Here is a 24,150-nt window from a genome sequence, read left to right on the forward strand (position 1 = left end):
TTACCAGAATGTAGGGATATAAACTGGTACAATTACTTTGGAAAACAACTCCACTCTCAGGTGTATACGCTAGAGAAACTTGTGCATGTGTGCCAGCAGGCATATTTTGAAATGTCCATAGCAGCACTGTTTATGTGAGCTCTTAAAGCTCTTGAAGATATGGGACTTCCCTGGCAGTCCAGTGGTTAAGACTCCACGCTTACACTGCACATGGCATGGGTTCCATCCCTGGTCGGGGAACTAAGATCCTGCGTGCCTCATGGCGGTGACATGGCCAAAAACAAAAGCTCTTGGAAATAAAACCCGAATGTCCATCAGACATGTAATGGATAACAAAAATGTGGTATATTCTTATGATGGGAATGCTACATATCAGTGAAAATGAATGACCAATAGCTACCCAGATCAAGATAGAGGAATCTCATGAAATGTAAGGTTGTACCAGTAAGGTAAGTGGTAGTACCTGCCTATGTACAGTTTCATGCATATAAAGTGCAAAAGCAGGCAGAGCTAAGCCATATATTATATATATGTACTTGGTAAAACAATAAAGGCAAGCAAGGAAATGAAAAGGCATTAAATTCAGAACAGTGGTTCTTTCTACTGGATAGAAGACAATGGGACCAGAGGTTCTATCTCTTAATCTGAGTGGTGGTTACACGCGTGTTCCTTTAATTATTATTATTTGAAAATGTACAAATAACATTATATGTTTCCTTTTTTATGTGTTAAGTATTTCACAATTAAAATGCTAAAAAGAATAATGAGTAGTTTCTATATTGTTCTAAAACTGAGTCTACCTTGGTGATAAAATGCACTTGTGTGACTTTGAAGCTACCTGCCCTTTCTTCAAAGAAGCTGTAATCCCAGAGGCTGCAAATCTCTTTTGTGTTGTTCTGCCTAAATATGAACAAATTCCCTAAGGGTGCTGATCACACGAGTACATCTGACACAGTCACCACCATCCCCAAATAAATTTAACTATGACATATATGTAAATCAATATCGTAAGTGGAAAAAGTTGTGTTCTGTGGTTCTTCCCAGGAGGTTGAGACAAAAATAACATAATCACTTTAACCTGGCTGAGTGTCTGGAATTGCTGCAGCCTTGGCCACTGTGATATGGTGTTTAGGGCTCTTCAGGGGGTGGTGAATGAGCTCAGGGATTGAAGTTTTTACTTCCAAAGAAAACTGGACATTTTAAAATCCATTTATCATTTACAGTGTCAGTATAATGGGACAACCGATTTTTTTCACCCTCAGGTAAATGTCATGCTATAATCACAACCTACCTAATCCACTTCACTTGTAATCACTTTTATCTACACTAATTTTATCTGCCTCTGGGGACAACAGATACCTGATAACACTACCAAATCATCTTTTCATCCAAGCCATTAGATATATGCTCCTTTTAAATGCTTCTAGAAAAAGACTCTATTGAGAATTTCTTTTTTCCTTTAAAGCAAATATTTATTTAACTTTGACACATTGAAATAGCATGCTTTGCAGACTGGCATGTGCTGAAGCTTTCAGAGAAGTTGATTAAATTGGCTCATGTGTTTACATTAAAATTATGAAGAAAATCCCCTGTTTTTCACACAGCATAATGCTCGTGTGTGTGTGTGTGTGTGTGTGTGTGTGTGTATTTTAAACTGTGAGTCACATCATTGGGTTTCCAGAATTCAACTAAGAAATTTTTCTAGAGGGCTAAGAGAAGGGTTTTACTTTTTCTACTCGTTGACATAATATAGTATCCAGGAAATTATTATTTATCATGCAGCTGTATAAAATAAGATGAGGCTTTTTTCCCCATGAGTGGACGGACAATCCCATACCTGATAATGGCAGATTTATTAATAATGAAGGCAGATAATGCTCACACCTTCATTTGATGCACCACGTAGAGCACATTCTTACTGACTTTGTAATCTTAGGCCAGTGACGTTATGTCTGTGAGCTTCAGTTTTCTCCAAGAAAAATGGAGGTGAAAAATCCTGTCTTATAGGGCTGGGGCTTAAATGAAATAATGTATGCCCAGTTCTTATCACAGTGTCTGACACTTGGTAAGAACACCTTAACAATTAGAAACCACCCAAATGCCCTTTGACAGGAAATTGGATAGATGAACTACACTGTATTCACACAGTGGAATATTAGCAGTTAAAACGAATGCACTGCAGCAATGCACAATGCTGGATGGACCCTAGCAATATAGCACTAGAACAAAGAGTAAGTCCTGAAACATTACACAGAGCATAATTCACTCTATAAAGTTAAAAACAACTAAAATAAATCATCTACTTTTTAAGCACATAGAGAGAGTAAAGCTATGTAAAAGGAAAGCGGGGGCATGATGGTTCCCTTGAGTTGGGAGAAACACACATGGGTGGGACGTAAGTAACCTCTAGGTTGTTGTTAAGATCGCAGCTTTGTAGAGCGAACTTAACCTCAACATAATAAAGGCCATATATGACAAACCCACAACATGGCCAACATCGTTCTCAATGGTGAAAAACTGAAACCATTTCCTCTAAGATCAGGAACAAGACAAGGTTGCCCACTCTCACCACTATTATTCAACATAGTTTTGGAAGTTTAAGCCACAGCAATCAGAGAAGAAAAAGAAATAAAAGGAATCCAAATCGGAAAAGAAGAAGTAAAGCTGTCACTGTTTACAGATGACATGATACTATACATAGACAATCCTAAAGATGCTACCAGAAAACTACTAGAGCTAATCAATGAATTTGGTAAAGTAGTAGGATACAAAATTAATGCACAGAAATCTCTTGCATTCCTATACACTAATGATGAAAAATCTGAAAGAGAAATTAAGAAAACACTCCCATTTACCATTGCAACAAAAAGAATAAAATACCTAGGAATAAACCTAAGGAGACAAAAGACCTGTATGCAGAAAACTATAAGACACTGATGAAAGAAATTAAAGATGATATACTGAGCCTGCGCGTCTGGAGCCTGTGCTCCGCAACAAGAGAGGCCACGATAATGAGAGGCCCGCGCACCGCGATGAAGAGTGGCCCCCACTTGCTGCAACTAGAGAAAGCCCTCGCACAGAAACGAAGACCCAACACAGCCATAAATAAATAAATAAATAAATAAATAAAGAAACCCAAAGTTAAAAAAAAAAAAGAAAAGAAATTAAAGATGATATAAACAGATGGAGAGATATACCATGTTCTTGGATTGGAAGAATCAACATTGTTGATTCAGAAACTGCTTAGTAGGTAAAGGGTTTTACTTTAGACTAATGGAAATTCTTTGGAACTAGATAGAAGTGATGGTTGTACATTTTGAATGAACTAAATGTCGCTGAATTGTTCACTTTGAAATGGTTAATTGTATGTTATGTTAACTTCACCTGAATAAATAATTTTTTAACGTGGTGACGGACTTCCACTTCCATTTCCGGACTAGATGGAGTAGACACACTTTCCCCATTCCTCCTACTAAATAAATTCCTCCCCTGGATGTTATATATAAAACAAATTAGGAGGCAGGGGGCAGTTTGCTAAATATGATAGGGTGGCTCAGGGAAGACATCTCTGAGTAAGTGACATTTTAGAGACTTGTGTAAAGGGAGGGAGTGGGCCATATAGACATCTGAAAAAGGATTTTGGGGTGGGGATTTATCTTGTTTGAGGTTTTTTGGGGGTGGGGATTTATCTTGTTAAGGTGCTTGGTGGTTACATATACTACCCAAAGCAATCAACAGATTCAGTGCAATCCCTATCAAACTACCAATGGCATTTTTCACAGAACTAGAACAAAAAATTTCACAATTTGTATGGAAACACAAAAGACCCCAAATAGCCAAAGTAATCTTGAGAAAGAAAAACGGAGCTGGAGGAATCAGGCTCCCGGACTTCAGGCTATACTACAAAGCTACAGTCATCAAGACAGTATGGTACTGGCACAAAAACAGAAATATAGATCAATGGAACAGGATAGAAAGCACAGAGGTAAACCAACGCACCTATGGTCACCTTATTTTTGATAAAGGAGGCAAGAATATACAATGGAGAAAAGACAGCCTCTTCAATAAGTGGTACTGGGAAAACTGGATAGCTACATGTAAAAGAATGAAATTAGAACACCTCCTAGCACCATACACAAAAATAAACTCAAAATGGATTAAAGACTTAAATGTAAGGCCAGACACTATAAAAACTTTTAGAGGAAAACATAGGCAGAACACTCTATGATATAAATCACAGCAAGATCCTTTTTGACCCACCTCCTAGAGAAATGGAAATAAAAACAAAAATAAACAAATGGGACCTAATGAAACTTAAAAGCTTTTGCACAGCAAAGGAAAACATAAACAAGACGAAAAGACAACCCTCAGAATGGGAGAAAATATTTGCAAATGAAGCAACTGACAAAGGATTAATCTCCAAAATTTACGAGCAGCTCATGCAGCTCAGTATAAAAAAAAAAAACAAACAACCTGATCCAAAAATGGGCAGAAGACCTAAACAGATGTTTCTCCAAAGAAGATATACAGATTGCCAACAAACACATGAAAGGATGCTCAACATCACTAATCATTAGAGAAATGCAAATCCAAACTACAATGAGGTATCACCTCACACCAGTCAGAATGGCCATCATCAAAAAATCTACAAACAATAAATGCTGGAGAGGGTGTGGAGAAAAGGGAACCCTCCTGCACTGTTGGTGGGAATGTAAATTGATACAGCCACTATGGAGAACAGTATGGAGGTTCCTTAAAAAACTAAAAATAGAACTACCATACGACCCAGCGATCCCACTACTGGACATATACCCTGAAAAAACCATAATTCAAAAAGAGTCATGTGCCACAATGTTCACTGCAGATCTATTTACAATAGCCAGGACATGGAAGCAACCTAAGTGTCCATCGACAGATGAATGGATAAAGAAGATGTGGCACATATATACAATGGAATATTACTCAGCCATAAGAAGAAACGGAATTGAGTTATTTGTAGTGAGGTGGATGGACCTAGAGTCTGTCATACAGAGTGAAGTAAGTCAGAAAGAGAAAAACAAATACCGTATGCTAACACATATATATGGAATCTAAAAAAAAAGGTCATGAAGAACCTAGGGGCAAGATGGGAATAAAGACCAGACCTACTAGAGAATGGACTTGAGGACACGGGGAGGGGGAAGCTGGGACGAAGTGAGAGTGTCATGGACATATATACACTACCAAATGTAAAATAGATAGCTAGTGGGAAGCAGCTGCATAGCACAGGGAGATCAGCTCGGTGCTTTGTGACCACCTAGAGGGGTGGGATAGGGAGGGTGGAAGGGAGATGCAAGAGGGAGGAGATATGGGGATATATGTACATGTATAGCTGATTCACTTTGTTATAAAGCAGAAACTAACACACCATTACAAAGCAATTATACTCCAATAAAGATGTTAAAAAATAAATAAATAAAAATCGCATCTTTGTTTTTTTGTTTTGGTTTCATGGGTGCTTATTATACTATTATTTTAAAAAATAACTAAATAAAAGTGAGCCATGAACTACTAGCCAGGGTGTGTCCTGCTGTGAGGATTAGGATTACGCCACTTCCCTGAGGTGCAATTGAAAAATAGTAATGATGATCATGAAGAAATAACCGTGTTTAGGCTAAGATTTGTCAGGAGTAATGGAATTTCATTTTTGCAGGTGAAGTGTTTGGGAATTAAGACCTTGCCTTCTTATACTTTCACAGTTTAGCTGTTCATTGTTTGGAAGCTTCTTTTTTTAAGTCACTTAAAATGGGAGCCATGTATCTTTCAGCTCTAGAGCTTATTTTGTCCATCTTTCCTTCGTTTGATTACTTGTCATTAAGATTCAATAGCATCATCACCCTAGTCTCAGGAAACTGACAAGTCACAGAAAGAAGAGGCTCTGACGGCAGGGTTAACTCACAAGAGCTTTGCCGGGACCAGCTGGGAGCCACAAGAATGCTCCAGGGTATAAATGGAGGATAATCTATAAAAATATTGAGTCACTATGTTGTACACCCGAAACTAATATAATATTGCAAATCAACTATACCTCAATAAAAAAGAAATGTTCCAGGGAAGCGTTGTGTTTTCCAAGGTGGACTTTTAGTAATTAGAGAGAAATAGGAATAGCCGAAATTGTTAAGCTGTGGTAGTTAAATCCCAACCTACAAGCTTTTATAAAAGATTTTTAGATCTAATTAATCTTAGCATCAAGTGTTCATACTTTATAAACTAAATGAGAAACAATCCAATTATCCCTTCCTAAATCTTGAAGAAAGACAGTAAAGCCAGCCCAGCATGCTTCTCCGTCTCCTCCCCTCACTCACAATCATCAACTTGTCCATCGGAAGGTGTTTAAGAACCAAGTTGTTACCTAGGGACTGTTTCTCACAGTGCGGTGTGTACCCTGGAAGGTAAGAACTATTGTTAATGCCACTGTGTTGATAGTTTCCACGTGAGAGGAGGGCATCCCTGTTTACCTAGGCGGGAGTCAGTCGATAGGGGGTAATTTACTTCATCAGAGTGAAAGTTCTGTCTCTGTCCCTGTGGAAGAGATTTAGGGCTTCTCTCTGAAAGGAACGCACGAAGAATAGCAGAGTAAGCCCCACGCTTGCTGTCTGGTTACACCATCTCTAAGACAACACACAGGTAACGAGGATCTCGTGGTGGGTGTTTGCTCCACCTGGCAGCGTCTGCTGCACCTCTAGGGATAACGGAGTTTATCTGAAAGAGCTCAGTTAGTGCATCGGGGTTTGAGAATACAAAAGTCACCCTTCCATTCAAGGTCCTTTCCCTCCTGTCCGTGAATCCTCTCTGCTCTCCTTACCTTCTTAGTTTTGTCCTCACTAACCACGTCCGTCTCATTAAGTATGCCGTTAAATAGCAAAGAACAGGTAAACACACAGGGCGAGGGCTACTCGGACATGCCTCCTCACTTACTCTCACGTTCCAGTGGATTTCAGTTCCAAAGAGGTGCATTTGCTGTCACCAGTACAGGAGATATTCAGGTCAAGTTCTCGGCTTGTTTGCTGCCAGCCCACACCTATACAGTCAGCTGAATACCATGCTGATGCTGACAGCCTGTGTAAAATACACATTTTAATGTAATAACTAGGATATATTTTCTTTTTATGGTTACACACAGGGTTGAAATGTGCCATGTACTGCTTGCCTGTGCTTTTTGTTTTAATTACAAGGCAAAAATTGGGCACACACCTGCCAGTAACACCACTATAAATAACGTGTACGTTGAAAGGGAATTACGTTCCTTAAATCATAGGAACTGATAGACTATTATGAAACACGTTTGCAGGATTACTGTAATGACATTTATCCTTAGTGTGACTTCGGAGTACTTCAGTGGAAAAGTCTGCAAGAAATAAATGACTGCCCCAAAGTTTAGGGACTCAGCATTTTTCATCTGAGGGAGCTAGGTTTAAGAAAACACTGAAATATGCACTTAACTACTCTTTGTTTTTCAGCATGCACATCTCTGAAAGCCAACAAGAATTCTTCAGAATGCTGGATGAAAAAATTGAAAAGGTAAGAAGTAAAATAACTACATGTTTCAAGGGAAATATTGCCTCATGATTTAGAGTAACGATATTCTGGTTTCTGTTACAAAGCTTTTCTTGCAAGGGGATGGTTAGAGTTAAAACAAACATCCCCACACCACAATGTGGCTAGGAGAATATTTAATGTATAACAGAGCTTCCCAGGATCCTGGGCTACCGTTGATCATTCATTAAAGTGTGGCAAGTCAGGTAGAGACTGGTAAGAGCCTTTGCCTAGAAACAGAGCGTTGCTATCTATCACTGTGTATTGTCTGCACCTGATGCCTTGCTCGGACCTCAGACTGCAAGCAAGGAGGTCCTTAGTACCTGTCTACTACATACCCAATGCTGCTCTGAGTTGTTTACAAATGTCGCAAACATGTTGCAATCAATACCTTACCTCAGGGAAGTGACCATGAGACAGGTAATATTTGCATTTTACAGATAAGGAAATTGAGGCTCATGCTTGAGTAACTTACCCAGGTTTGCAAGGCTAATAGCAGTAGTGTTAGAATTCCAGCCACGTCTGTCTGAGTCTCCGTGTTGCTTCTCTAAAAGTGTGTGGATTTTACAGTGACAGTAAGACACAAAGTTGATTCATGTGGAAATTTAACCCATACTTATGATCTCAGAGTGCCATATGCGAATTAACTGAATGAAGGGTTCAATATGGTAATCATTAAAGGCTTACATGCTTAGAGAATTTAAATTTATCACTGCAGGGAGTGAATTTTAAATACTAAAGTTATACATCTGAGAATTATAATTTGAAAACCTTATTCTGAGGAAGAGTTAAATTCTAAATTCAGAACATATCACGACTATGGTTAAGGCATCATGGGCCAATTTTACCTTTGAAATGTTTTCCATTTTAATTTTTACTTCTTTTTTACTTTTTGTGGCCCTTGAGCATTTCTTCCTGAATTCCTAGGTTATATACCTATCAGTCAATGGAAGATAGTGAAAGAGGTCTTAAATTCATCCGTATTTCAGTTGCAGACTCTTCTCTGAGGTGGACCTCTCCTGAAAGAATCATTATATAATCTTCTAATGCACCATTAAAAGACCAGCGTATATTACCAATGTGAAAAATAGAAATGGGTAATGAACTAAAATAATAGTTTAATCTATAGTGTTCCTTGGCTATGCTTACATTCTCATTTGAGTATAATGTTTTTTTTTTTTTACTTTTAGTGAAATTTTAGCTTATGCATGACTTTTTAGATTGAAAACATCATCTAGGAATAATTACCAGGTTTCACATATTGGTTCAAAAGCTGTTCAACTTGCCAGTAACATTTTGTTTTCAGTAAAGAGAAACATAAAAAGCAATATTTTGTTCCTACTGTAATGGTGAAGATCTTTTCCTTCTCTGGATTATTTCTCCTCCACTAGCTTTTTGGCAATAAAAATATTTGCTTAGTAGTCAGAGGAAGTCTGTAAAAATTGAGACCTGAATTGTAAGTTATCTTTTTAAACAACATTCACAGACCCTGACAAGGTGTTTTAAATGCTCTAATCTCTTTCTGGTGTGTTTCCATAATTGAAATTCTACCTCTTGTTACTCAAAACTGAAATTCATTGTTCCCATCTGAAATTCTACTTCCCTTCTTACTTTGCATCCAGGATGTAGACCATGATGTGTTTAGCACAACAAAAGCAAAGTTTATAACTTGATCATTTATTGGATAGAACTTTCCTTGGACGAAGGAGCATTGTAGATTCAGCATAAACAGTGTTCCCACTATATATTGAATACATTTATATTCAAAAACGAGCTGTTATAAAATCTGTGATACGTGCCCAGTTACAAATTTCTAAGGGAATTTTGCATCTTCTCTGAACCAAACTTTCCTATTTCTGCTCTCTTACCTAAAGTTCATCCTTCTGAATTTTGTGAATATGCTATCCTATGTATCATCTAAACATTAAGCCTCCCCAAATTAAAATGTTCCTTTTTAATATATGTGTTCAGCTTAATATAATCTTCACCATAGTTTACATAACCAAAATTGGAAGTTGGATTCTTATGAATCATTTTCCTGACTTTTTACCACTGCTAAATATTTCTTTGGTCCAACTAATATTTGGACAACCATAAATGCAATTCATATCTATTCTTTAGGTTATATAGGATTGATTTTTAAAAACTAAACTCAGAGCTTCATGCTGAAAATTGGAGTCATTCTGAGAGGCCTTGAGTTTTGAGATATAATCTTTCTCAGAAATGTCCAGGAATTCCTTTTTTCTTCCTTAAATTGGTAAGAAGCAAAATTGAGTGAATCTGTAGAGATTTAAACCTGCCGTTCCTTGATTCATCCTTTGTTTTTATTGAATGTCTACAGGGCATAGTTTGATTTACCTTTCAGCTCTCCTCTCCATACTAAGAGAAATCTCTGTTCTGTCTCTCTCAAGATATATGCAAAAGTACCATTAGTATAAGGAAGCAAGGACTGCTAGATGGTTTAATACTTACAGTGAAACTTAGTGTGGACTACTCTAAATCAAAAATGATCATGGTGCCGAGCTGCAGTTTACTTTTGCACCACAACTGGGCAAGCAGTTTTCTAAGAAGTTATTGGTGTCAAAGAAAAGCAAGTAGCAAAAATGCATTAAAAAATTATTTAGGGGGCTTCCCTGGTGGTGCAGTGGTTGAGAATCTGCCTGCCAATGCAGGGGACACGGATTTGAGCCCTGGTCTGGGAAGATCCCACGTGCCGTGGAGCAACTGGGCCCGTGAGCCACAACTACTGAGCCTGTGCGTCTGGAGCCTGTGCTCCGCAACAAGAGAGGCCGCGATGGTGAGAGGCCCGCGCACCGCGATGAATAGTGGCCCCCGCTTGCCGCAGCTAGAGAAAGCCCTCGCGCAGAAACGAAGACCCAACACAGCCAAAAATATAAATAAATAATTAAAAAATAAAAGTATATTATAAAAAAAAATTATTTAGCACTTTTGATGCTAAATTATTTAGCATCATTTAATTATTTAGCATACCAGGCATTATGCTATGACTCAGGATAGAAAAACAGATAGGAAATAAGGGATACAAAATAAGTAGGAAAGAGTCCCTTGACTTGAGGAGCTCAGTTTTAAATGCAAATTTCTTTGAAAAGGTAATTATTTTACCAATGGAGGAGTCCTTCCTCCATCACCCCTTACACCATTATCACCACGAGTCAGGTCCTCCTGTATTGAACGTAGGTGTTTCAGGGGTCAAGTGCTGAAACTTGAGGTCCATGAACCAGGCAGTTGGGACATCCTTGGACACTTGGCACCATTTCACTATGCTGGCGTGAAGAAGGCCAGGACACTGAGCTGCATCTGGAGATGACCCCGGGAGAGATTTTTGTCAGGAGAGCAGTGAGAGTTCAAAAGAGCATTGTAAGCTCTGATCTACTTTTGCTTTTCCTTTTGGAGAGTAAAAAAATGCTGTGAAACAATGGGAGCACCTCATTTATCTTCACCTCGTTATTTTTCACTCTGATACCTAACCATTATTCCATTACATTCTATAGTTGTCCCTGACAATTCACAGGCTCCTGAACTTTATGTGAAGTGGCGACATTTGCCTAATTTTACAGCTTAAAGAAAATGACAGTTTACTGCAGAGCAAGATAATGATTTTAAACTCTCGTCTTTCACTATATTTAGAGGAGAGAGAAGAGATCTAGATTATTAAAACTTGGCCCTGTGGAGGAGTTTCTGAATATCGTACCAAAGACAGATCACATCAGATTTTAAGATATGCTTTCTACTGTATATTTGAGTTTACTTGTAAGAAGCAGAAAAAGTAAATACATTTTTTAAGTATCTGCATTAATACTATCTTTCCCAGGCAAACGCAGGGATTTATATTTTGCTTTAGGAAGATGTAAGAACAGCTGACAACTGAGAAGTCTTTTGCTCTCTCAGAGAGAACCCTGAATGTTAAATAAAGAATGTCTCAGTACAATGCCAATTGCATCTGGTTAGTTTTCGTCGTGAAAAGCATCTTAAGCTCTGTTGGGTCATGGGCATTTTTTTGGAATGTTGTAAAAGTTATAAAGACTCTCCCTATAAAAATGCACATGATACCATATACACAAAATTCTTAAGTAAAATTTTAGAGTTTTATAACTGTCTGGAGCCTGTCCTTGGGCCCCAGGCAAAGAACCTGTGCATTTCACTGATGGGCTTTGCTCAGATCCAGGGCCCGACTACACCCATGAGCACTCACGAGTCTCGTCAGGGTCTGATCTTATCCATATATATCTCTGACTGTAAAGAAAATTAGGAAACTGAGCACAGATAACTCCAAGAAAACCCACTCTCCTTCCTTTCATAGCTCCCTTCTCCTCTTTGAGAATAGCTCATAGTACTTCACCCCCCGAGGGTGCCATCAGAGTGCCACCATGCCTTGCATATTCCTGTACGATTTTGAGACGCCGCCTCTGTTGACTGGAATTATTCAATGTGACCTTTTGAGGAGATGTCTTAGAAAGAGCAGTGTATGGATTTAAAACCAGCTGATTTTAAAAGATGTTTATCTGTAGACCTTTACATCTGTTGAAAAATCATTTACACTTAGAAAATGTTTGGGTTCCTGAAGTGGCCTGATTTCCTTGGCCCCAGAACTAACCTAGTTGGTGAGAAACATGGTAAGTCTGCATTTATAAATTTATTTCAAGGGCTCCTTTTCTTAATATTATGTCAGATCAGTCTGAACTACGTTATGAATCAGTGTGTCAGAGATCCCAAGGTGTTTGCTTTTCATCTGGTAAAGAGAGTGACTTGTGTGTAATTATGAGCCATGATTTTTGGTTCTATATATAAACTCTTCCTGAAGTAGACTGTTTAACTGCAGAGCTGCTATAGAATCGAATATAATATTTGGCACCTGCAGGTGATGATAGGTTTTACTTTCTGGTGGTGCGTTTAAAGGCCTCCTCAGTGCCGCTAGTGATGAGAAACATGGGACTGTTGTATCAGATCCTGAAGAATGTCACCCGGCCTGCCCCATGTGTACAGAGGAAGTCATAGCATGTCCCTCCTACCAGCTTGTCAATTTCCGTAACAACCAGGGCCTTCAGCACTGGCAGAGAGACGCTCTTGCTGGCACGTGTGTTTTGGAACTGGGCCGGGCTGCCGATATTCCATTAAACAGCTCCTTGCTCCATGGGAAACACAGCAGGGCCTTCATTTTGCCAATAACCAAACCCTGCCTTGTGTCTCCTTTCCCTTCATCCCCCTGCCTTGCCTCCTCTCTCTCCTGTATGTACCTTTCCTCATTCCCTGGCCAAAGTAAAGCTATAATTACAAGGGTAAGGCTGTGACTCAGCCCTGTTTTGTTTCTCTCCCCACTGCATAGCTTTATGCAAGTGACTTCTCAATAGTTACTATGATAACATTGGCGCAGGAGCCACTGGCGAAGTGCGTGCACACCGTGGGCTTTGAGGATCCTAGCGTTCCCCAGCATTCCATGTAGCTACTAGTCATGGGTCACGCAGCCAAGGAAAATAAAGCAGGCAGCAAGCCTGGAAGAATGCAACACACCCAGGCTCTGCTCACTTTCTTTTTTCTGGAGGGCTTGATTTTCAGAGAATTCTTGAGGTTCTATCAGCCTGGCGCCTTAGGGAATAGCAAAGGAGAAGAGTCCAGGTTCCAGAACAGTGGAGTACATGAATACAAATAAAAACCATGCCATTTTTATGAATGCAGTGAGGCCGACAGTGCTCTGAACTCAACAGCAACCTGGGGCACAGTCGGTGAATGGTGTCATTTTGCCATGGGTGTAGTACTTGGGCAAAGGAAGGCGGCCCAAGGTGCCACTCAGAGCAGAGAGACAGTGATGCTGGCTTGTGTCGTTTTTTGGTCTTGTTCCCATTTGGTTTCTCCTTCCCGTCCTCTTCCTGGGCTGTCTGTTTCCCCTCCTCCCCATGGCCTTTCCACTCTTTGCGCCTAACATCCAGGGGCATTGTTTTAGCGCTACAGAGGGCCCTTGGGGACAGAGAGGGTGCCAGCCTCTGTCACTGCTGATTTATTATTGAAGCGTCTCTAAAAGAACTCGAAGCATTACATAGACGGTTCCCTAAGGATAAAAATTGGGTCTCTTTGTTTGCCTAGAATCTAGCACAGGGCCTGGGACAGAACAGAGGCTTAATAAATTTGTTGAATGAGTGAATGGGGCAAATAAGACCACTGGGCTTAGCAGAAGCAGAAGCACACGAAGGAAGGAGGTGTGATGGGGCAGACTCCTGTAGCAGAGGGCTCAGCGTGATAGGAGGGGCTCTTAACAGTTAGGAGCCCCATGGCAGGTATGTAGTAGGTACAGTGCCAAGAAACAGAACTGAGAAAGGTCAAGAAAAGAGGCAGCAGGGAGCAAGTGAAAGAGCCTGTGCTTCAAACCCCAGGCCAATCCGAAGACCCACTCCAGTAGTAGCTGTGTGACCCCAGGCTAATTGTTTAACCTTTCTGATCCTCAGTTTCCTCACCAAAAAATTTGGATAGTAATACTAACTTGTCCGGAAAATTAAAGAAAATTCATGTAGAGTCTATAGCGGAGCGTTTGATGTGTTGTATGTGCTCTGTGATTGGTAGCTTTTATTTTGGTTGAAGTTGCCTGTATCCACATCATAAAGGCCATTTGTAGAGGAAGGATTTGGGGGAGGTGGTGACTGAAACTGAACATGCAGAACTTATCAGCTTGAACCTTGCTTGAGCAAGTGCCTTCCTGTGGTATAGATGTCTCCTTGTAGACAGAGAATTAGAACAGGATATTTTCCAGTGTACTGGCCCACCTCCCTCCTGTGTGGTATAAACATGTTAAGGAATTAGATTCGTGTGAACATTCATAGAGCCATTAAATAACCTGTGCCAGCTTTTGAGCTGATTGCAGAATGAGTCCATGAGTCAGTGGCCTGGGTACAGCTGAATCCCTGTCTGTATTTTTGCTGTTTGGAGAGTTCATTCTTTTTTAATTCTTGTGGGTTGCTTAAAACCTGCTTTTGCAAATATTCATTAATACTAGTCTTAAAATGTTTATAACAACAACAAAAAGTTAGGAAAGGGGATCCCTAACAAGATCATTAAAGCGATAAGACTAACTTCTTTGATTCATTTAACAAGCTTATCTGGAATGTGTTCTCTGGATGCGGAAATGAGCCAGGGCCATGGAGCTGCACCATGAGGAATTAGGAAATTGGGTCCTTGCCTTTAGGGAGCTTCTAATCTAGCAGCATAAAGTTTTGAGTTGGGAGGGACTTCAGAGAGTACCTTATCTGATTTACCCCCAACTTTCCAAACTCCCACTAAACAGAACCCTCTGTAGCAAAGAATGAGGCATGCCCCTTTATATCAATTGGGAAAGAATTATAAAACATACTATGTTTTGTACATTTCTTGAAATGTTTATTCTGAGATATCTTGTTATTTGTGGGATACTTATTCCTCTCTTTGAAATTCTGTGGAGAGCTAGAGGAAGCATTCTTGGGGCAGACACTTCTAGATTGCCCTCATTTTAATCCCATTTTTCTAAATAAGAGTCAAAAGAGGAGTACCAAATACTTGAAACTCATATTCTCGAAAATGGTTGTTGGCGGTTTGGAGATGTTTAATCATATTCTGCCTTCCTTCTGGGTTCTAAACAAATTTAAAATAGACACAGAGAGTCAGGTGAGTATCATGGGTCAGTATCTATCTTATTAATAAGTCTCATAATTCCCAAATGCAGAGCTTCTAGTAAACTAGTTTGGAATATATTTGCAATACTTAAAACATGAAAAGGATCTGTAGCCAGCATATATAAGGAAATACTATTAATGCAAACCAATAAAAACCATCAATTAAAGTTATGAGTCTATATCCTTGAAATTCTCTTACATGTGTACAATAAAGTTCACTGAAGCATACATACTATGCTCAGTAGCAAAAAAAATTTTTTTAACCTGGAAGCAGTTTAAGTGCCTAGCACTAGAGGAATGAATAAATAAAATCCTTTATAGTCCCACAGTACAATATCATGCAGCAGTTAAAAGAAATGACCCAGGCGCATACATATATATATATATATATATATATATATCTCCACAATTATAGATCTCAAATCATATTATTAAATGAATAGAGGAATAAGCAGAATGATAAAAATTGTATGACACCATACAAATTTAAAAAACCATACATTGTTTTTAGATGGACATTCAACAAATATTTATTAAACACCAGTTATACACACACATACACATGTGCATGCACACATTACTATAGTACGTTTTTCTGTTGGTTTTTTTTTTTGTTTTTTTTTAATAAATTTATTTATTTATTTATTTTGGGGTGTGTTGGGTCTTCGTTTCTGTGCGAAGGCTTTCTCTAGTTGCGGTGAGCGCGGGCCACTCTTCATCGCGGTGCGCGGGCCTCTCACTGTCGCGGCCTCTCTTGTTGCGGAGCACAGGCTCCAGACGCGCAGGCTCAGTAGTTGTGGCTCACGGGCCCAGTCGCTCCGTGGCATGTGGGATCTTCCCAGACCAGGGCTCGAACCCGTGTCCCCTGCATTGGCAGGCAGATTCTCAACCACTGCGCCACCAGGGAAGCCCTATAGTACGTTTTTATATGATATATTCATAAATGGCATGTATTTATATCTGTTATGCATGTAGACATTCATATATAAGATATATAGTTTATTTGGTATATTATGAATATGATATAAATATTAAAGTATCAAAAATGATCATACCAAACCCATGATCATTGTTGCACCTGGGGATGGGGGAAGGGGAATGGGACTGGGATGGTAGTTTCATTTCTTCAGGGAGAGAGTGGCAGCTAGAAGCAATGTTATAAAATATTACTAGTTCTTATGCCTGTGGTTGAATTGCAGTGTTTGTTACATTCATTATACTTTTCTGTATCTTTTCAATTTCTCAAAATTCAGAGAAGTCTATGAACAGAGGAGTAAGTGTATGACAAAATGTCAGGTGGAAAACAAGCAGATTACACAGTGGTCACTGGCGTTGCTCCCCTTCCACTGCATCTGCATATGTACAGTTTGGTGGAAGAAAACCTTCAGGAGGCACTAATACACAGGCACCAAGGCATGCTCTAAGTCACCTGAAGTTCTCCTGGGTTTTTTTTGGTTTGTTTTTTTATTTAATAAATGTATTTATGTATTTATTTATTTATTATTTATTTATTTTTGGCTGCATTGGGTCTTCATTGCTGCACGCGGGCTTTCTCTAGTTGCGGCGAGCGGGGGCTACTCTTCCTTGCGGTGCATGGGCTTCTCATTGCGGTGGCTTCTCTTGTTGCGAAGCACAGGTTCTAGGTACGCAGGCTTCAGTAGTTGTGGCACACGAGCTCAGTAGTTGTGGCTCGTGGGCTCTAGAACGCAGGCTCAGTAGTTGTGGCGCCCGGGCTTAGTTGATCCGCAGCATGTGGGCTCTTCCCGGACCAGGGCTCGAACCCGTGTCCCCTGCATTGGCAGGCGGATTCTTAACCACCACGCCACCAGGGAAGCCCAGTGCTCCTGTTTTAATTTCATTTGAAACCGCTCCCATTTCCAAGGGCTCTGATAGTCATAGCCGCAGATGGAGCTGACCTCTGTTCATTGCTGTTCTTATTGGCCAGTTGATCAAATGTGTGACAAGCCTTAATATAATCAGAGCTCATAACTTATTAGGCTAAACAGTCCCCACAAATTCAGTTAGTTCTGTTTGCCCAGCTTCTCATGTGTCCTCTGGGCCTCCCCCAGTTGTCATCCTCCCAAAGTGTTAATTCCCAGGAAATGTCTTAGATTCATCAGGCCAATGGAAACCTCAGGATCCATCATGAAATCCCATGGACGCTGCTTTTCTTCCTCTTTCTAAGGTGCAGCTTGCCCACCTTAGCCATGTCCTGGAAGAGGAAGGAAGCCAAAGGGACATGTTCTCCCCAACCATGGGCCCAGGACACCCACTCCTCACTGCTCTCTGGGCCTTTTCTCCCTCATATCTGGCTAGTTCACCCTTCTGTGCCTTCTGAGGGCAGGGACGTCTCATCAGTAGCTGCAGTCCTCTCCCTGGCCAAATGCATGTGCTTCCTATTCTGAAAGCAAAGAGGAAGGAAAGGGAAGGTGAGCACTGTGGTCCAGCAAACAATGTTGCTCTTCTGTGTAGGCAGGAGGGAAAGGAACCAACTTGTCACTTTCTCCCCTGTCTGGTAGGGTAGCCCATGGAGCATTAAGAGGGGCAAACCCAACATTCTCTACTCTCTCCACCTGTCACTGGGTGAGTCAGTCACCATCCATAAGGCCTCAGGGAGGTGGGAGGAGAGGGGATAAGGAGAGCCTGCTGGGTTCTCTAATCCAGCAAGAGCACTGATTCTCATCTGACTGACTGTTCTCAGTTAAAAACTGTAAGGAAAGGAGGTGTGTGCTTAGTCTCCCCAAACCTCCAGCCATGTCCAAAATAAATTCTAGGGTATAAGCAATTAGTTCAGAGCAAAGAGCTCTAAAGAGTTTGTCTGGAAGGCACATCTTTGTCAAGAGGCATATGGATTGAAATCCCAGGCCTGCTAAAGCCATTGTCCTGAAGGAAGTGAGTCTTAGAGGAGACCCATGAAGCTTCATGTCCTAGAGGAAGTGAATCCTAGGGGAGACCCATGAGGCTCCAATCCACCAAGTGGGTTCTCCTGGCTTAGGGGTGAGGGGGTGGTATTTAAATCTTAACTCTTATACCTGAGAATAGACTAATTTAAGACATCTCTTTGAATTAAGTCCATCAAATGACCTGGAAATCTTCTGCAAAGAATTACGCAAAATTTTATGGTGTATCTCTTTATCGTTATAAGGAATCAGGTATAACAGGGAAATCTTTTATAAGGTAATATCAAGTAAAAAAAAATAGAATTAAAAAATTTGTTGTCTATCATAGGATTGAAACTACATAAAAATGACATACATATGGACAGAGATTTAAATGAAACTTGAAAACTTTCTAATTTATTAGCAAGACGGGGTTGTAAGAAAATTTTTAAATTTAATTTTGATTTCGATCGATGGTTTTCTTGTTTATAAGATAAGAACAATTTTATAAAACGACCTTTTGGAGAAGAACCCTGGCCCCATCTTGAGAGAAATGTCTCTCAATGTGGAATTTATCTCTGCTGTGTGAGCACTTAGGAAGAAGGCCCGAACCCGTGACAGAGTTAACCTCTGAACCTACAGATAGTAATTGTATTTTCTGTGACAAAAGTGGGCAGAATACAGCCCATGGGCCAAATCTAGCCTGCCAGACAAGAATGGTTTTTACGTGTTTAAATGGTTGGGGGAAACAAAAGGCCGAATAATATTTTCTGACATGTGAAAAATCATGTGAAATTCCAGCTTAAGGGTCCACAAATAAAGTTTTGTTGGAACACAGCCATACTCGTTCTTTTACTTTTCTCTGTGGCTGCCTTCATGTTTATAGCTGGAGCTGAGTTGCAACAGAGACCCTTTAGAAGGCAAAGCCCAAATTATTTACTCTTTGGTCCTTCACAGAGAAAGTCGCCAACCCTGCTCTAGGACATCAGTTCAATATGGCCCAGAGACATGGGCATCCTGCATTCTGTATCCCTGCTTTTTTTTTTTTTCTTTTCTTGTTTTGGCCTTGCCATGCGGTGGCTTGTGGGATCTTAGTTCCCCGACCAGGGATCGAACCTGTGCCCTCTACATTGGAAGCACAGAGTCTTAACCACTGGACCGCCGAGGAAGTCCCATCCCTGCTTTTCCCTGTCCTCACTCCTGCTCACCTCCTCGTGGGGAAAGAAGCATCATCGAAGTCATCTGAGTGCCAACATCAGCCAAAGCAGGACCTTGAGAAATAGGTCCCTTAAAGCTTCTAAAATATCCTTTTTAGAAGGATAGAATCAGTAGAATGAGGATTTGGGTGTAATCAACGCTTCATGGGAGTTTTAAAGCTGTTTAGTCAAGACATTCTCTCTTGGAAATGAAAAGGCTAATATACTAGGGTTCTTGTCACTGTGGCTGTTATCATGGTGATCATTCCTGTACATGGTCAACACAACAGTCAGAGGCTGTCACACTCCTACTGCTCATTACAAATGATTCCTTTTTCCAACTGAAATGATAATGCACGAGTCTAATTAGAATAAAGCTCATTAGAAACAGACTTGGCCATTAATGCCTTGATTGATTTTTCTAATGAAATAAGCCAGGGGAGGAGACTTGAACAGCACAGCTAATTATTTTTGCTTTTCTCCGGCATTGCCTCAAAACTTGTTATAAATTGTTGTTGTGCCGTAACGAAAATGCTGCTGAAACACTCCCTGACTGAAGAGGCTCTGACACTTGCAGCCCCGAGGAGGCAGTGGGGGGCACCTGACTCCTGGCCCACAGCCCTACAGGAGGAGGATTAAACAGCAGCCCCTGGGGGGTGTCCTTCATTTCACTTTTCCACCCTCTTCCCGCCTCCTCCTCGTCATCTTTGTTCTGGATTCTGGCTGGTGGTTCACAGATGCTCAAGCTGTGGAATGCAGCTCTCATGCCCCTGTACTCCTGGTTCGACAGCGTTTAAATGTTCAGGCTCCCATAGAAACTTAGATCCGAGGTTGCCACTGGATGGTGATACATGGGGGAAAAGTTTTGGGGAAAAAGATGTTAGGTGGGCAGAGAAGCAACACGGCCCATTAAGTGTCTGTACCAAATACTGTTGGGACAATTGTGTTTCATTAATCAAGATGTTCTTTGGTGCCCAGAAAGCCAGACCGCCCCACAGTGCAGGGTAGAAGGCTACCAAAGAGGCACGACTAAGTCAAGAAACAGACTCACTAAGCCCACAGTTAGGAAGAGAGAGGAGGAAGATGAATCATGTAAAGGAAGCAGACAGGAGGTAGGAGAATCCAAATAATGCACAGGTCAGAAACCTATGGAGCTTCCCAGTGATCCAGAGGTTCAGGAGAGGAGGAGGAATTCTTCATTTGTCAGTTAGCCTGCTATATGATCAGTATAACAGTGCACACTTCCAGGCAGAAATAAGCCTCATTAAAGCAAACTTCTGTGGGCCACACAAGGATTCCATTGAGTGTCAAAAAGACAAAGAGGAGAGAACAGTTCTCATAGGTTCCCTTACCCTGCTCCTCTCCACCCGGGTGCCCCTTCCCAATAAAGTCTTTTGCTTTATCAGCAAAAAAAAAAAAGACAAAGGGGAATAAGAGACATGTTCTGTTCTGCCCCCTATAGTAAGGGAAGCAAACATTTTGGCTAAAATTACTTTTAAGACATGGTGGGATGGAAGGACCACTGAGAGGGGAAGAGACCAATTCTCCCTAGAGCTTTCACTTGAAATTATGATGTTGGAACAAGATCGTAAACTAAGTAGCCATTAAGAGAAGTCTGGGGAGGAGGGAGTATGAGAGAAGAAAGCAATATATGTGGAAATGCAGGATGTACAAGAAGGATCTGCCAGTTTGGGACATAGTGGATGACCGATCCTGTTGTTTTGTTCGTCTTTTATATGTTTTAACCATTTTTTCTTTGGGATATTAGATGGTTTTTTCCATGCCTATAAAAAATGCTGCAATGAAAATATTTGTACACTTGTAAGAATTTTATAAAGGTATAGTTTACATGCCATAAAATTTACTTATTTTATATGTACAATTCAGTGATTTTTAGTAAACTTACCAAACTGCATGACCATCACCACATTCCAGTTTTAAAACATTTTCATCACATCAGTAAGATCCCTCCTGCCAGCTTACAGCCAATCCCCTTTCCCACCTCCAGCCCCAGGGAATAAATGCATATATTTTTAAAAACATATATTTGGGAGTTTATCATTAATATTGATGTCTATGATTGCTATAAAAAGGGTATGATACTCTTATTATGAGTCTTATGACTCATAATACATATTTACCAAATTACTTTCCAAAGCAGCCATACCACTTTACAAGGCTGCCAGCAGTGTATGAGAGTTGCATTTCATTGTACACTCCCAAGAATTGGGTATCGCTATTTTTAAATAATATCTAATTGTCTTCATTTGTATTTTTTTTTATTTCTGAAGCAGACCATTTTTCTATTTGTGTGTTTACTGACTTTATTTGTTCTGAATGAATTTCCACTCTGTGCCCTTCCCTCTTGTTGAAATCCTCTTACATTAACTTTTTTTATTGATATGAGCTTCTCATGTGACTTGTCACTTACACATTGTATGCTGCAGGTACTTTTCCCATTGAGGTTTGCCTTTTTATTTTGTTTTATTCTTTTTCTTTTGGTATGCAAAGTTTCATTTTTACATGATCAAGTATGTTCATCTTTTTATTTTCTACGTGATCTTTTTTATGCCTTTGAGGCTAAGAGTTATTTCCTTCTGCAGAGCTTTGACAGAAGCTCAGTTTTATGTTGTTTTGTATTATTATTAAGATTTAGCACATCATTTCTCTTGGAATCTGTCATTTCTGGTGACCATCTTTGTCAAATACTTAATTCTTACATATCTTAGGCCATATTACCAAGATATCATATTCTGTACTGGTGATGGTTTTTTTTGTTTTTTTTGGTTTTTTTGTTTTTTTTTTTGGCTGTGTTGGGTCTTCGTTTCTGCGCGAGGGCTTTCTCCAGCTGCGGCAAGCGGGGGCCACTCTTCATTGCGGTGCGCAGGCCTCTCACTATCGCGGCCTCTCTTGTTGCGGAGCACAGGCTCCAGACGCGCAGGCTCAGTAGGTGTGGCTCACAGGCCCAGCCGCTCCGCGGCATGTGGGATCTTCCCAGACCAGGGCTCGAACCCGCGTCCCCTGCATTGGCAGGCAGACTCTCAACCACTGCGCCACCAGGGAAGCCCCTGGTGATGTTTTTGATGGCTCCACTTTAAAAAGAACATGAGAGAACTGACACACATGCAAGGGAGCGAGACCTAGGTGGAAACCTCATTATTCACGGGTAATGGACCGAAGGATGCTATCAGTCTGGGAAGACCTAGCCTCTGGTTACAAAGGCCCTGACTATGCCATTCTGTGGGAGTTACAGAGAGGCAGGGTTCGGGCTCAGCTGTGAACAATTTCATGAGCAGCTTGGAAAAGTATCTGGCGTGTTCCAGTCGTAAAGAGAAGGCTCCCTGCCTGTAAGATGGTCAGTGGAGGTCGTTTCTACATTAGATGCAAGGTAAGGGTGGAAGCCCTCTCGGTCCCCTTCCAACTCCCAAATCTCAGAACTCTCTAGATACTGTTCCTCCTTTCGTTTATTCAACAAGTATTTATTGAGCATCTAATATGTCGCCAGCACTAGTCTAAGTCCTAGGGATGCAGCAGTGCAGAAAACACTTTCTGCCCACTGGATGCGTCTATTCAAGGGGGAAGACAGCCAATAAAGGAACAAAGCAATACATTAATGATGTCAGGTAATGATAAGTAATATAAATAAAAATGAAACAGAGTAAGAAGTGCTATTGTATATAAGGAGCTCAGGGGAGACAAGGAGGTGACATTTGAGCAGAGGTCTAGAAAATGTGACGTGATGGATGGGGTGAGGGCTGCGGGCAGGAGGAGCCAGCCAGGAAGTTGGAGGAAGGACAAGCATCCAGGCCCTGAGGTGCCAGCTTGTTTGAGGGCCTGAATGTAGATGAGTAATCCAGCGGTGGCCCAATTTCTCACATAGTCAGTTTATTAACAGTTGGATCTGTTGACCTCATTTTTCAATATCATCATAAGAGCTATAATTTATTAAGTACCATGTGCCAAGCTTTGCTAAACACCTATGTGTATTACTCCTAAGTCTCACAACAGCACTGCAAGTTAGGTCTTACTGTCCCCATTTTACAGATGGGGAAACTGGAGCTCACTGCTTCCTCTTTGGAACTTTCGTCTTGTTCTAGTCTACTCCATTGGGGAAATACTCAGTTCACAGCTGACTATTACATGCTTGAGGTGTATGTATTAGGCCAAATGCACACACATCTACAGAGAAGTACTAGAGACTTCTGTGATAAACTCACCCCTGAAACTGGACAGCCAACCCTAGACTATTTGCCTGCTTAAACTTAAGGAGGAAAAGTACTGTAGGCACTTTGGAGGAATAATTCCTTTATTTAAAGTCACTCTTTGAGCTGTTCCTCTTTAAACTAGCAGAATTAGGACAATGTCCTTTCCTTTGCTACACCTTAATATCGCTAATTCTAGGCCTAGACATTTCAACAAACAAACAAAAAATCCTGACCCTAGAACCTTAGAAATGTATGAGTTGACATAAACTTCCAGTTTCCAAGAAAATACTGCAGACAATTGAAGAGGGCATGGAAACTCTACAGAGTAGGGGTGTGGTCAGGGAAACCGGTAGGCAAAAAGCTCCTTGAGATTTTTGAGTCTACACCAAAACGCCTCTGTCGTTCTTCATACAACCCTTCCTTGTCAGCGTCATCGTGCGTTTCCAGTCTTCCCACACGTGGGGTCTCGTGGGGACCTGGCTGTCTGTAGCTTTCAGTGTGTCCTTTGCACAAGGGTGGAATTGTGTCCAACAGTCCCTAATGCTGGCTGCATACCGTGTCTTTACAAAGACTTCCATTTTGTAGTCCCTTTAAGGGGAAAGGGCATGCTTTGGGCTAAGAGAATTGCTGTGTAGCTCCC

At 40.7% G+C, this 24,150-nt stretch overlaps 1 protein-coding gene across 2 annotated transcripts in view; it reads left to right on the forward strand.

The window, feature by feature from the left end:
• C1H1orf21 (chromosome 1 C1orf21 homolog) overlaps window positions 1-24,150 on the forward strand; it is a 229,766-nt gene that overhangs the window by 200,216 nt on the left and 5,400 nt on the right. For both annotated transcript variants that reach the window (XM_036834884.1, XM_036834892.1), the window contains one exon: window positions 7,500-7,560. In XM_036834884.1, the coding sequence (XP_036690779.1) occupies window positions 7,500-7,560 (61 nt within the window). The remainder of the gene's footprint in view (window positions 1-7,499; window positions 7,561-24,150) is intronic.

Source organism: Balaenoptera musculus, chromosome 1 (assembly GCF_009873245.2).
Source record: "Balaenoptera musculus isolate JJ_BM4_2016_0621 chromosome 1, mBalMus1.pri.v3, whole genome shotgun sequence".
NCBI classification, from domain to species: Eukaryota; Metazoa; Chordata; class Mammalia; order Artiodactyla; family Balaenopteridae; genus Balaenoptera; species Balaenoptera musculus.